This window comes from Terrapene carolina, unplaced genomic scaffold, assembly GCF_002925995.2.
Source record: "Terrapene carolina triunguis isolate 2854851 unplaced genomic scaffold, T_m_triunguis-2.0 Scaffold836, whole genome shotgun sequence".
Lineage (NCBI taxonomy): Eukaryota > Metazoa > Chordata > Testudines > Emydidae > Terrapene > Terrapene triunguis.
This window is the reverse complement of record NW_020665187.1, coordinates 3,464,670-3,479,707: the sequence shown is the minus strand read 5'-3', so window position 1 is coordinate 3,479,707 and position 15,038 is coordinate 3,464,670. Positions and strand designations below refer to the sequence as shown.

The window sequence follows — 15,038 nt, the reverse complement described above, 5'->3', positions numbered from 1 at the left end:
GATGGGTGCTGGGTATGGGGTATAGGCGTGGTCGATGGGTGCTGGGTATGGGATTGGGGAATAGATAGGGTATGATGGATGCCAGGTTTGGGGTCTAGGCGGGGTCTGATGGGTGCTGGGTATCGGGTATAGGCGTGGTCGATGGGTGCTGGGTATGGGATTTGGGATATAGGTGGGCTAGTGACTGACAGGGCGACGTGTGTGATGCTGGGTGAGTGGCTGAGCAGGGGGCACAAAGGAGCCAACACCTCATCACTGAGTCCCGTGCGCCTTGCCCACCGCCAGCGCGCCGAGCCAATAAAACCAACGGCCCCTTTTTACCTCCACAGTTTGACTTCACCTCCTGCCAGGGCGTCCTCTTCGTCATGCTCATGGTGCTGCTCTTCAGCGGGATCATCCTGGCCGTTCTCCTCCCCTTCCAATACGTAAGTGACCTCTTCTCTCTGCAGATCCCAGGTCGCTCCCATGGTGCCGCCTCTGCAGGGAGGATGTTCTTGTGCACGGGATCAGATGGGGATGGCCCGTGGTGCAAACCACGATGCAGCCTGATTCCTAGCTGGCAGGGGCAACCTCTCTTATTTGGGCCTGGGGGTTCAAGGCGGGTAAGGACCTCCCTCCCCACTTTGGCTGCTTCCTTGTCCTTCCAAACACCGGGCTAAGCTCATCCCTTGGAATAATTTGGATGCATCTCCCGCTGGAATCAACAGGTTCTGATCTCAGTTACAGCGGTGTCAGCCCAATGGTGTCCCAGTGGATTGACACCAACGTAACCCAGATCAGAGTGACTCCGGGGGTACGTATGTGATCTGAGCAGCATTGCCTCTGGATGGAGCGAATATTTCCCTCTAGCTGCCCGTAAGTGGGTGTGTCCCTCTAGCTACCCATCAGTGTGTACCTAGGTGCCGACTCCGTGTGTGCTCCGGGGCTGGAGCACCCACACAAAAAAAATAGTGGGTGGTCAGCACCCACTGGCAGCCCCATGGGTCAGCGCCTCCTGCTCCTCCTGCCCACCGGTGCCCCCGCTGAACGGCTCCTCCCCCTCCCTTCCAGCACCTTCCGCCCGCCATGATCAGCTGTTCCGCGGCATGCAGGAGGCACTGGGGGGAGGGGGAGGAGCGCTGGCAGGAAGAGGCGGGGGACTGGGCAGAAAGAGGCGGGGAGAGGTGGGGGCTTGGAGGTAGGGGTGGAGTGGGAGCGGGGTCTGGGGCGGAGCACCCCCGGGATCTTAATAAGTCGGCACCCATGAGTGTGGATGTCACCTATGAGAAGTGTGGGGCATCTGGGCACAGCGAGGCTGGACAAACAAACTGACGGCTCAGGGTGATGAATGGAGACTCTCAGTGAGCCGGAACTCACAGTAATTTGCCCCTTTATCAGCATTTTCCAGCCGCTGTAGAGTTTCCACTGAGGATAAATTGCTGAATGAGAGCTCCCGCGGGGAGGGGGTGGGCGGAAGCAGACACAAAGGCTTGGAGATTGGGGGAGCCGTCACAATCAATCGTGTTAATAATCGTGCCGCCAGGAAGTGCAAACAGCTGAGCCGCCAAACCTCCCGTGGGTCAGAAACAGCTGCCGAGCGGGCGAAGGCAAAGGCAGGGAGTCGCCCGGGGTGTCCTATCAGGGAGCAGCCGAGAGTGAAACAGTCCAACTTCCCACTCCGAAAAGGGCCGGGGGAAGAATTGCTCAGAGCCACTGTCCATTGGTGTGGCTGATTGGTTCAAACCGACTGGGTGTAAGATTGGAAGCTCTGTGGGTCAGGGGTTATTTTATTGTTCTGCGGTTGTCCAGCGCCTAGCCCTGTGGTCTGTGACTTCAATGCATATAACAATAATGAAAATAATTAATAACTCCCTGATGGTCAGTCCTGCAGCGCCCATTTCTCCTCCCCACAGGATCTGCGTAACTCCTCCTGAACTTCATGGAGTGACTCTGGATTTAAAACCAGTGTCACTGAGTAGCAGCGACTTGAACTGCTTTAGGGGGGGAAATCCCACCCCCGCCTTGCTACTGCAGAGTTGAATAAACAGCCAAACCTTTTAAATCCAGGAGCGGAATATCAGCTTAGTGATTGTATTCAGAAAAAGCTAAAGTGCAGGCAGAGATAAGCTCAGGAAATTGCCCCATAGCTTGTTGAATACAAGCCGGGAATTGAAGGAGGTGATAGACAAGCCAGGTGCTCTGGGCAAATGTGGTTAATTGTATCTATCCCCATCCAGGGGGCAGCAGTGTGCCTGAGTGGTGTGCGTACTAGACTGAGTCTCAAGAGACCTAGGTTCTATTCCTGCTACTGGCCTGCTGGGTGATCTTGGGCAAGTCACTTCCCCTCTCTGTGCCTCAGTTTCCCCATCTGTAAAATGGGGATAATGATCCGGCCCTCCTTTGTAAAGTGCTTTGCGATCTACAGTTGAGAAGAGCTAGATTATTATTACACATCTAGTTTTCTAATCTAGTCCCATACACATCTATCTAGCTAATTTTCCTTCCTTTGCACTGAACCAGATTATGTCCTAGGGATTTTGGGGAGTGGCTGCCTGGAATATCTGGAGGTTCAGGTCTCCCCCCACACCCCTAAAATCCCCTGAGCTGAATAAAGCTCCATTCCCTTATGTGTGGATGTCAGACATCAAAGATGGACATGGGGAACTAACTAGAAATGGCCCCAGTGCAGCATTTCAGACCGTCCAATGATGAGCAGTGGCAAGGTCCACATTGAAAACTAACCCTGTTGAAGGGCATCAAGACAGGGATTTTCAAAGTAGCCTAAAAGAGTTAGGCGCCCGATGGGATTGAGGTGCCTAACTCCCTTAGGGTGTGCCTACACTGCAGTTGGAGGTGTGATTGCAGCGTCTATAGACATACCTGAGCTAGCTTTAATCTAGCTAGTGCGCGAATCAATTTCAGTGACGCTGTGGCAGGACAGACTGCAGGGTGGGTGAGCTGAGTACAGACACATGGTCCCAGACTGCCCGGAACCCCATGCAGCCGTGGTTGCACTGGGGCCCGAGCTCGCTGGATTCAAGTTAGTTTGGGTCCGTCTGCGTATGTTGCAATCACTCTTGCGACTGCAGTGCGGACATTTTTGGAAACCCCAGCTCATGTGTTTAGTGTCCCTTTTGGATTAATGCCAGACATCCCTCCTCATTCGGCCCAAACCTCGGCCCTTTGTGCCTTGCCTGGGGGTGGCACTGATCCTAGATTGACACTGGAGTTAACTGATAATGAGATCTGGTCCAACTGAATGAAAGGATTTGTTCCTTCCTGGGAGATTGCGTTGGCTGAAAATGCTGACCTTTGCCCTGGTGGCACCGACGGGAAAGGTACCGGGGGTCCTGCCTCCCATCCTCCTGCTCTAATGACTGCACCACATTCCCCTCCCCGAGCTGGGAAGTGAAACCAGGAGCCCTGGCTCATAAATCAACTGCTCTAACCAGTCCAGCACACCCTGCCCTTAAAGCTTGGACTAGAACCCAGGAGTGGGTTCCCCATTAGCTGCTTTAACCACTGCCCCGTGCTGCCCTCTCAAAACTGGGTGTAGAACCCACCGTTCCTTGCTCCCAGTTACATGCTTTAACCACCTTCCCGTCTCAAAGCTGGGAATGAAAGCCAGGAGTCCTGATGGCCAGTCCGCTGGTCTAACCACTGCACCAGGAGTCCAGAGGCCCAATCAGTGGCTCTGATCCTTGCCCTGTATTCTCCCCTCCCAAAGCAGGGAATAGAACTCAGAAATCCCAATGCTTAGGCCACTGTTCTAGCCACTAAAGCGCTGGCTACTGATTAACGTGTTTGAATAAAACCAGCAATATCCAAGGGCCACATGTGTGTGGCCAGCTCTTGCGGGATTATTGTCACGCTCACCTACCTCACCACCCTCCTGCCATCACCCCTCTGCCACATTTTCTGTCTCTTTCCACTCTGGCGGACGCTTCTGGCGCGCGACGCTGTTCAGGTCCAACAAAGGTGTTTGTTGTTCCCGACCGACATCCTGCTACGGGTGGCTAATGACGGCGATTGATTGCAAAGGGGAGGAGTGCTGGCATCCCAGCCTTTGGCGTCTTGTTCTCCATCCAGGAGCTTTTATTTTGCAATTCTTCGTCGCTGAGTGCTCAACGGACACTGGGAAATGTTGACAAAGGAGGACGTTGCCCGGAGTCTGGCAGCCTCCATTAATCACTTTGGGGCCGCAGTTGTTTACCTGTATCCGACTGGGTCCTATTGGCTGTTCCAGGGCTCCCCAAGCAGTTGGGCACGTTCCGTTAGGCTGGAGACGGCTGCATTCATAGAATCCTAGAATTCATAGAATCCTAGAATATCAGGGTTGGAAGGGACCTCAGGAGGTCATCTAGTCCAACCCCCTGCTCAAAGCAGGACCTAATCCCAACTAAATCATCCCAGCCAGTACCTGACCTTAAAGACCTCTTAGGAAGGAGATTCCACCACCTCTCTAGGTAACCCATTCCAGTGCTTCACCACCCTCCTAGTGAAAAAGTTTTTCCTAATATCCAACCTAAACCTCCCCCACTGCAACTTGAGACCATTGCTCCTTGTTCTGTCATCTGGTATCACTCAGAACAGTCTAGATCCATCCTCTTTGGAACCCCCTTTCAGGTAGTTGAAGGCTGCTATCAAATCCCCCCTCATTCTTCTCTTCTGCAGACTAAACAATCCCAGTTCCCTCAGCCTCTCCTCATAAGTCATGTGCTCCAGCCCCCCAATCATTTTTGTTGCCCTCCGCTGGACTCTTTCCAATTTCTCCACATCCTTCCTGTAGTGTGGGGCCCCAAACTGGACACAGTACTCCCGATGAGGCCTCCCCAATGTCGAATAGAGGGGAATAATCATCTTCGAGCACAGCTGCTTTAAGCAACTGTCCGTACTGGTCTCTGAATGGAACCTGTTCTTTCTTGGAGGCCAAGTGCTTTCGCTCATGACTTGAGGACACGTAGCGACTAAGGCCAGCACTTTCGAAAGGGGCGTCTGATGCGTAGTGTCTCGGTGTGAGATGCAATGGGTCTGCCATTCAGAACGGCAGAGCATTCGCCGTGCCAGCAGATGTCAATGGCAGCCAGGGGCGTGCAGAAAGGGGGAGCAAGCAGGGGCACCCCCAATAATCGTCAAGAGTACAGAACTCCTCCGGCCCTGGGGGGTGGGGGGTAGAGGGGGAGAGTGAGCTCCTGCTGGGGCAGTGGGGGGAGGGGATGGATGAGGGAAGAGCGAGCTCCTTTCAGGCCTGGGGGGTGGGAGAGAGATCCTGCCTCTGAAAGCAAGCCCCGTAGGGTGACCAGATGTCCCGATTTTAAAGGGACAGTCCCGATTTTTGGGTCTTTTTCTTACATAGGCTCTTATTACCCCCCCATCCCTGTCTCGATTTTTCACATTTGCTGTCTGGTCACCCAAAATCCTGATCCATGTGGTCCCTTTTCTAACTGTAAGGCCTAGGGGTGTGTGAGATCATGCCCCTTCTAAAGGGTCGTTGTGATCCTTATGTGGCAGGCTCACGTGCTCAGTGTGATCTGGTGGCTCATGTCCTGGCTCAGGAGACCTCGGTTCTACTCCCATCTCTGCTACTGCCTTGCTGGGATACTGTGGGCCAGTCTCCGTGCCTATGCTGCTTTCCCTAGACTGTGTCCTCCATGGTGTGAGTCAAGCCCTCCCGTCTTGCTGGTTGGGTTTCTTCCTAAAGCTGACTGGTGCATTTGTCTATTTCCTGTAGGTGCCGTGGCTCCATGCCATATATGCCGTGCTGGGTGCGATTGTCTTTACTTTGGTAAGGGGCGCCGAATCCCAAGGAATGGGAGTTTGATTGATTGATTTGGCCGAGTTCAATCAGGGAGCAAATCGCCTGTCCCTTGCAAGGCAAGACGAGCCTGGGGAAGGAGAGGGAGGGGAGTTGTACTGCAGGAGACCTTCCCCTTCAGGAGACCTTCATGTTCAAAGGTGGATGACGAATAGCAATCCATGGGATCATCTGGGCCTAGTCCCTAGTGTGCCTGTGTCTTTATCACCACATCAGGGCTGGGTCTGGCACGGCTGGTGGCCCTGGTTTAAGGCCAGCCACGGTATGGAACAGCGGAGGGAGTGAGGTTCATCGGCAGGGCTGGGAGAGCTTTGGCAGAGCGGTGTGTGTCTCTGGGCGTGAGGCAGTCAGGACCGGGGTGGGGAGGCAGCGAGGGAGAAACCTGCTGGTGACCGAGCAGCCTGGGAGGAACTCTGCGGCGCTCCGTGAAGCAGAGACCTTCAGCGTGGAGAAAGATTTGTTTGGATATTGATTGGGAGTGGGAGGTACAGCGGGGCCTTCGTTACCTCGAAAGGGGATCGAACTTCTAAATGTCCTGGCCAGGGGAGACCCAGACAGAGACAGGCCACTGTGGGGCCAAGGAAGCAGTCACAAGGGGGCGCTGGAGGGAAGGGCCCCGTGCAGTCCTGCATCCTGTCCCAAGGTGAGGCCCATGACGAGGGGCACTGGCAGAGCTGTGGGTGCTGGCAGCCCAAGACTAGAGTAGCAGGGTGTGGCATGGGGGCAGGATTGACATCACGTGGCAGAGCCATGTGTAGAATTTAGGACGGAGACAGCAGGCGGAGGGGGGTGCTCCATTGCAGCCCGGGGGTGTGTGTGCCAGAGCTGTGGGTCCCATGCAGAACTCCCTGCCCCGGCTCCCGAGGCCCCAACACTTTTGGGTCAAAAATACTTGCTGTATTACACCAAAACCAAATGCTGGGCCGGTACATGAGGGAGCTTCCAGGCAGCTTATGCAGCAAGTGTTTCTCCAGAGCGTATTTTAGCCGAGTCGCGTTTGCTGTTCGGAAAGCAGGAAGCACCCGCCAGAGGAGCGTGCGGAGCCTCCCCCAGTGGGGGGTCAGGAGGACACCCGCCTTGGGGCGAGGTGGAGCCCGCTGGGAATAACAGCAGTTGAGCAATTTGTTTAATAGCTAATAAAGTCAGTTATGAAGAACTCGGCTGTTTTACGATCGCCCTGTAAAGTGTGCCCAGGGTTAAATGGAATAGAACTGGCTCGTAAATGTAGACCGTCAGATCCTCAGCGGCTGAAGCCGATGGACCGGGCCTCTATGGCCAATTATTATTTCTGTCCCAGAATCCCTTAGGAGACCCAGACCCCATTGTGCTGGGCATTGCATCTTCACACATGCTGCCCCAAAGAGCACAGTGAAACCAGGGAAGGCGCAGGGACGCGGCGAAGGTTAATAGACAAGACAGACGCAAGGTGGTAGGGGGAATTGGAGGCTCAGAGACCAGCCCACGGTCAGACAGGTTAGCAGCAGAGCCAGCAGTGCCATTCAGGTCCCCTGATTCCCCATCTTCTAGACCGGGCCCCCTCTCTGCGCAGTTTGGCAAAGTCACCCAGTCACCGCGCCGGGAGGGGAAGGGTAGAATTCTTTATAGCTGTAGCGTGACTGCACCTGGAATGTTGCGCTGGGTTCAGGACAGCACGTTACCAGACAGGTATTTGCTCAAGTGGGAGGAAATGCAGAGAAGAACAACAGAAACAATCCTGGGGCTGGGGGAAGGGACTCGCAAGGAAGACTCAGGAGCGCTCCTTGGCCAAGCAGTGGCCAAGACGGGGCTGCGGGGGTGAGACGATGGAAGTCCCTGAAGGTAGTTCTCACCAAGGAATTGCTGGGGGTGGGGTATAACCAGGAGGAATGGGATGAAATTAAGAAAGGAGGTAACTTCAGCATAAGTTGCTTGACCACGAGACCAGTCCGGGTGTGGCGTTATCTCAGTCAACCTGTGGAACTCCTTGCCTGAGGAGGTTGTGAAGGCTAGGACTATAACAGGGTTTAAAAGAGAACTGGATAAATTCATGGAGGTTAAATCCGTTAATGGCTATTAGCCAGGATGGGTAAGGAAGGGTGTCCCTAGCCTCTGTTTGTCAAAGGGTGGAGATGGATGGCAAGAGAGAGATCACTTGATCATTACCTGTTAGGTTCACTCCCTCTGGGGCACCTGGCATTGGCCACTGTCGGTAGACAGGATACTGGGCTGGATGGACCTTTGGTCTGACCAGTACGGCCGTTCTTATGTTCTTATGTTCAAGCATGCGATGCATCGCCTGATCCTCTTTGTGGGTCTGTTTTCCCTCTCTCTCCCCCCAGTTCCTGGCATTCGACACGCAGCTGCTGATGGGGAACCGCCGGTACTCACTGAGCCCGGAGGAATACATCTTCGGAGCCCTCAATATCTACCTGGACATCGTCTACATCTTCTCCTTCTTCCTCCAGCTCTTCGGCTCCAGCCAGGAGTAAGCGCAGTGAGAAAGTGTCTGGCCTCGCTCGGCGAAACAGAAAAATGTTAAAAAAAAACAAAACAAAAAAAAGAGGGGGGGAAAATATAGCCAACCTTTCTGGTCCCTTTGCCAGCTCCATTCCATCTACTGAGCAACCCCCCTGGTTCCTTCTGCAGCTTGTACATATGCTGTTAACCCTTTGTGACCCAGAAAGCAAACTGGGGTGGAAATGCTAGGTTCCCTCCCACCCCCTGAAATCAAACCAGAGCAGGGTCGGTAGTGCCGGCGGGGCAGCAGTCTGGGCTCTCCCATTTGCAAAGGTCACTAGGGTTCCCCATCTGGCTTCGGCACATTATTGCATGTTGGCACGTTACCGTGTGTGCTACTGAGATGCAAAGCCCGGCTGTGAAAGGGAAAAAGGTGGGGGTTGGGAATTTGCTGGGGTTCTGGCAGGAGAACCAGCAGCTGGACAAAAGAAGGGAGTAGGTGAGGGTTCCAGGACTGCCTAGGTATCCACCTTCCTTCCTCTCTCCCGCCTCCATGCACAATCTGAGTCATGTGATTGCAGTAGAGACGCAGCCCAGAAGCGAATGGCGCCTCTTGGCAGTCCCGCTAGCAGTCATCCACCTGGTGCGAGAAGAGCGGCTCTCCATCGGGGAAGCCCCCTAAGAGACATCCCCAGCACCCTCCAGGCCTTCCCGTGTCTCCTTTCTACCAGACCACAAAACTGAGAACACCCTTTCCTCCCATAATGCCTCCCAGGCCAGGCTGATCACTGATGTGGGACTCACTTACCTAGCCAGCTGCCTCAGGGGATGAGTAGACTGGAGCTGTCTAAGGTATGAGCCCCAGGCGGGATTGCATACAGGTGTCAAGGGGTCATGATAACAACCTGCCCTTTCCATATCACTAAATGTGGCGGGAGGGTAGGTCCCAGCTAGATGGGTCCCAGGATGGAAAAGGTTGAGAAGCACCAGCCCATGCAAAGCCAGGATCCCTGTGTCCATGGGGAAGATGGTGAGATTGGACAAAGACCCTAGGGACTCATATGGACTCATTAGTGTCCTACAGTAATGGCTTCGAACTCTAGATGCTCCATCGTGCAGTGCGTCCGGGGTCACCACCACCACAAATGCAGTTGCATTGCTTGGTGAGCATGCCCAGTTTGGAAGGGCAGAGAGGTGTCTGCACCACACCCCGGCGGTACTGCCCGGATGCCCCCTATGCGTGCTCCCCAGCTGCAGATTGGACAGCGGGCGCTGGAGAGGTCTTCTTTCTAACCACTGGAGAGCATCACGTCCACCAGCAGGGTTGGGTGGCATTAATACTGTTGAACAAGATTCCCTGACCCCGCCCTCCTCCATCGCAGCAATGCAGCAGAAGGCTCCTCCTCCTGAGGTGAGTTCTGAGATGCTGAAACTACGGAGTTTGTAAACACTGACGTCACGTGAGTCACCCAAGAACGGGGTGCCAGCTGCAGGCACCCTAAAGGTGGATCTCCATGCAATTGCCAGGCCTGCTACCTGTCAGCTGGCACGAAGCATGAAGAACCAGGTGTTTCTCGCACTACCCTTTGCTGGTGAGCAGATGTTTCCTCACTTCTCCACGGAAGGCACTTAGTACTCAAGGAAAAATAGCTGACCTGCGGCCTGCCGCCAAGGAGGCAGGGTCTGATCAGATCAGCAGGGACAGAACCAAACAAAGGAGGAGCTGTGTCGCAGTTGGACAAAATACCGACATCCCCATTTAAAAAAGTCCATTCCACCAACATGAATGACGTGGCAGAGGAGCTGATCTAGGGTTATCCTGCCCCATTGTTGCACCTTCAGGGGAACCCGATGCCGTTCTGAAGAAGGAAGCTGAGGGCTACACCCAGGGGTACCCAAGAAATACCCACGTCATTTAGTGAGGGCTATCCAGGTGGCATTCCGAGAAACCACTTGGAATAGAGTGCCAGGTCTTAGCGCCCTTGTGCCAGGTTGTAGGACCCTGAGGACAAAAAACAGCTGTCCTGCTGACTCATCCTGGCAGCCAGATCAGGTGGATCCTATTAGCGCCAACCCAGGCTATAAAAGGGATTTTCGAGTGTCTCCCTAAGACAGAAAAAGCACTGGGGTCAGGGACAGAGGCGGTCCTTCAGGGAGCAGTCGCAGAAACAGCAAAACTCAGGAGCAAGCTCCGGTGACACGTTTCTATTTGTTGTTATTGAACTTAACAGTAGAGGGGGCCCTAGGAAAAAGGGTAAGTTTGGGCTCAAGCCTGGGTGTGTGAGGAGAAAAGGGGGAATGCCCATGCTGCTGACACAGAGTAGCACCCTGAGAAATGCCCACTATCCGGATGGATCGCTGAGGACCACCCAAGAACCGCCCAGGCGGGGCTCTCTCTCACAGAACTATCCTGAGCTCATGCTATGAAACGCCAGGTAGTGAAAGCAGCCCCTTTGCTATTCAACTATTCAAGCCCTCGTTTTCAGCCCCCCTGCCCTCCAAGCGGGGCTGCCTTTGGACGCCTCGGAGTGCACCGGTAGCTTTCCATCTTCGCCCTGTTAATATCCCCCATTTGGAAATCAACCGGCTAATTAACTGCAGGGCCCCAGGCTGAGCTAAGATAAAAGGCATTTAACTCTTATTTAAAAGGCGATCCTTCCCCCTGATACGGCCCTTTATCTGAAATCTCCCTGGGGAGACCAGGGCATGTGCGTCAGCGGGTTGCTTCTAGCCATTCCAACCCGCTGGAGGGGGAACCTGTGCCAAACTCTCCATACTGTACATTCCTTCTCCGCTGCTCTCCGGCTTCCCAGGCGTGCACACGCCTTCCACACGTGCCTCGGCCCCACGCTGAGCGAAGCAGAGGAAAGTTACTGTGCACAGGGTTGTAGGAAGTCAATCTCGGGCTCCTTCCCTGCGCCTCTGCTGATCCCCCCCGTGTTCAGAGATAATCCTGCTCTTCCCACACCCCCTTTCCCTTCCGGTTCCTTATTGCCTGATCCAACTGCATCACTTTTGTACGCATTCGGGACACGGCGCGGACACTCAGGCCTGGTCTACACTACGACTTTAATTCGGATTTAGCTGTGTTAATCCGAATTAACCCTTCACCCGTCCACACTACAGAGCCAGTTAATTCGAATTAAAGGGCACTTAAAATCGATTTCTGTACTCCACCTCGACGAGCGGAGTAGCGCCTAAATCGATTTTGTTAATTCGAATTAGGGTTAGTGTGGCCGCACACCACCGAATTACTGTGGTTAAAGTAATGGGGTAGTGTGGCCACACACCACCGAATTAATGTGGTTAAAAACCGAATTAATGTGCTTAGTGTGGCCGCGCACAATCGAATTTATACAACCTGTTTCCCAAATTCGAATTATCTAAATTCGGATTAATCCTGTAGTGTAGACATACCCTCAGAGACCAGGGGGATGGGCGTCTGCGGAAGGCCCCAGCGAGAGGGACTTGGAGATGCTGCAAAGTGCAGCCCCTCTGAACTTCGCAGCGAGAATGGGGGAGAGTTGATGGTGTCGTGGCTTTACACCAGTGGTGGCAGAGAACAGGATTTGGCCCCTCTGGGTTGTATGGCGACATGTCTAGTGTACTCTACATCTGCAAGTGTAGCCATGCGCTTAGTCCTGCCTCGAGTGCAGGGGACTGGACTAGATTTCCAGTTCTATGATTCTATGGCAGTTGGAGGTGTGGTTGGAGCTCGGGTAGGCATACCTCTGCTGGCTTGAATCTAGCTAGCAGGGTTAAAAATAGCAGTTAAGCCACAGCAGGGTGGACCCCGCCATGGGCTAGCAGTGTGAGTACGTACCCTGGGTTCCAGGTGGGCTTGAACAGCCCGTGCCGCTGGGTCATTACCGCTGTTTTTAGCTGTACTCGGTAGTTGAGGGCAGGCCTACCTGCCCCCATTACAGTATAGACTAATGCTGGGTGAGGATCCTGAGAGATCTGCCGGCAGAAAGTGGCAGCTGTTTCCTCAAGTTCTCCTTCTTGGTAATAATACTTAGCACTTAACGTCTTCAAAGCTTTTTACAAACATATTGGCCAAAATCGTCAGTGAGTTTTATGATTCTTATTTGTGTTGCAATAGCTTCTGGAGCCCCGCTCACAGATTAGGACCCTATTGCTCATGGAAGCTTAAGATGCTAAGAGTTTGATTCCCTTGCGTTCTGGGGAGATCAGAACAGCAGAAGAGATCAAGGGCTGGCTGCAGGAGCTTTCCAAGCCGGGCCCCAGTTCACCATGGCCCTGCGTCACGAGTCTTCATTGACACCAGTGCAAAGCGGGCACGAATCACAGGTGTAAACGGTGACATGTGGTGTGGGTTTCGCAGAGAAGCAGGCCTGAATGCTACAAGGTGAAAGGAGACGGCTGGGTTCATACCGGTCCCGGCACAATTTGCTTCCCAACACATTTGCCCTGCCTGTCTCCTTGAGAATGAGTTCTTACAAAAGACAACCCCTAATCCACAGATTCATTTATATATGAAATTCCTATGGCCGTCAAAGGAAGCAAATAGGCTGTTATATATTGTAGCAAATCCACGATCACATTGGCTCTTCCTAGATGTTGCTGCACTGCTCGCAGTGGCCATTTAGAACTTCGCGGCGACCGCAGGGATAGAACATGGATCTTTCTAATCCAAAAGCCCAACCCCCTGGGCTAAGGGAGAATCTCCATTAGCTGCTGGCAGTATAGGACCTATGACACACCGTTGAATTCTGTTTCTATCTCGTAGAGTGCGGTGGTGCACATATATATTAGCTGGGTCAGTGCAATATCTTGCACAGGATACTGCAACCCTTATAACAATACAGAGAGGAGGGTGGAGGAAGGAAAATAAGTGCCCTGACCAAGAAAATTATTGAGCACTTGGAAACGGGATAGATGCAATTGCAGGGGAGAAATTGTCTGGATACCCCCCTCCCCCATTCCCTAGTTGAACCCTCTCTGCAAGGATCTTAGCATAAACTGAAATCACAGTTTCCCTCATTATCGACTCACCCCAGAGAGCTACTGCAGAGAAGGGCAAATGCTTCCCTCTGCACCTACGCCAGGGCTGATTTTTGAGGTGTTAGCAGCCTCCTGAGTTGCAGTCTTCCAGCCTGAGAAGGACCCGGATCTGGATACTCATATACTTTAGGGAAAAGTCCAGCTCCAGGTCCAAACTTTGCAGCTGCCTCCTGTCTCTCCACTGGGTTGAATCAGAACCCTGAATCCAAATGCCTCCTGGATTTGGGGAGACATTTGGATCTGGCGCCAGGTCCAAACTTTGCCCCCTCTCTCTACAAGCGGCTTAAGCCAAATGCCAGGTATACTTTGGGAGAAGTCCAGATCCGGATCCCCCCTCGGCCCTATCTCTTCTGCAGTGTGGAGTGATTCACCTTTCACTACCAAGGCCTGAGTTGCAGCTACTGCTCCTGCATGGCACCTGCTAGTCTCTCTCCAGGGGAAAACAATTCAACCAAAATAGCTTGCTGCCCCTTTGTGTTTCTTGGTGGAATTGCAGGGGCTCCCATCCTTGCATGTCCTGTCTGGTCCGGTCGCTGCCGTTGCTGCTGCTGCTTAGCCTCCTCTGTGGGTTGCAGCCAGTCCAGCTCTCCAAACAAGATCCTGTTCCCCGTCGAAGCCAGCAGCAAACGTCCCTGGTGCTCAGGTACAACAGGGATGAGGAACGCGTTAGCACTGAGAGAGACGAAGTCTCTGTCGGTTTCAGTGACGCAGGATAGGGGCCCTAAGGGAGACCCATCAGAGGGCAAGGGCTGGGTTTTCCCTAGGTGGGCTTGGGTGATGCGGGATGGTTTGTCTCCATCCACACAGCTCCCCTTGCTATGTACTTGTTCGCGATCCGCGAAATCCCAGCTCCACCTGTGACCAGCGCACTCCTCCCTCCTTCCATTCCTTTGATTTCCTTGTAAATAAAATTTTGTATTTTCTCTGGACGTTGCTAATAAATTGTTGCAAAACTGGGAGGATCCTTGTTTTTCTTTTTGACGGAGGCTAGGGTGGAGGCAGAATAGCATACAGCAGGCTTTGTAGATTAGACTTTTTTTTTTTAAAGGCCAGAAAGAACCTTTAGATTATAGATTCGAAGGCCATAAGGGACCACTGTGATCATCTAGTCTGACCTCCTGTATAAAACAGGCCAGATGATTTCATCTACTTACTGCGGGATTGCGCTGAGTAATTTGTGTTTGACTAAAGCATCTCTTCCCAGAAAGGCATCTAGGCTTGATTCGAAAACGTCAAGAGATGGAGACTCCACCTCGACGGTTAGTGGCTTTTGCCCAATAATCACCCTCAGAGTTAAAACAAAGCGTGCCTTATTTCTCATTTGAATTTGTTTGGCTTTAACTTCCAACCATTGGTTCCTGTCCTGCCTTTCTCTGCTAGACTAAAGAGCTCTTTAGCAGCTGATATTTTCTCCCCCTGAAGCATAGGCACCGGTTTCCTCCGGGCCCGGGGGGTACTCAACCCCCCGCTCAACCCCAGGCCCTGCCCCTTTTCCCAAGCCCCCACGCTCCCCGCCTCTTCCTGCCCTGCCCCCGTCCCACCTCTTCTAGCCCAGTTCTGCCTCCTCCCCCAGCATGCCCCATCCCCCACTCCTCCCCCTCACTCTCAGAGCCTCCTGCACGCTGCGAAACAGCTGATCCTGGTAGGCAGTAGGCGCTGGGAGGGAGGTGCTGATCAGTGGGGCAGCAGGCGGGCAGGAGGCACGGGTGGGAGGGGGGAGCTGGCTGCCAGTGGGTGCTAAGCACCCACTAATTTTTTTCTGTGGGTGCTCCAGCGCTGGAGC

General features: G+C 53.5%; 1 protein-coding gene across 1 annotated transcript in view; it reads left to right on the top strand.

Moving 5' to 3' along the window:
- The window catches only part of FAIM2 (Fas apoptotic inhibitory molecule 2), a 36,746-nt gene extending 28,484 nt beyond the window's left edge, over nt 1–8,262 (top strand). The window contains exons 10-12 of the mRNA XM_026660754.1: nt 330–425; nt 5,711–5,764; nt 8,113–8,262. Coding sequence (XP_026516539.1) covers nt 330–425; nt 5,711–5,764; nt 8,113–8,262 — 300 coding nt within the window. The remainder of the gene's footprint in view (nt 1–329; nt 426–5,710; nt 5,765–8,112) is intronic.
- The last annotated feature ends 6,776 nt before the right edge of the window (nt 8,263–15,038 follow it).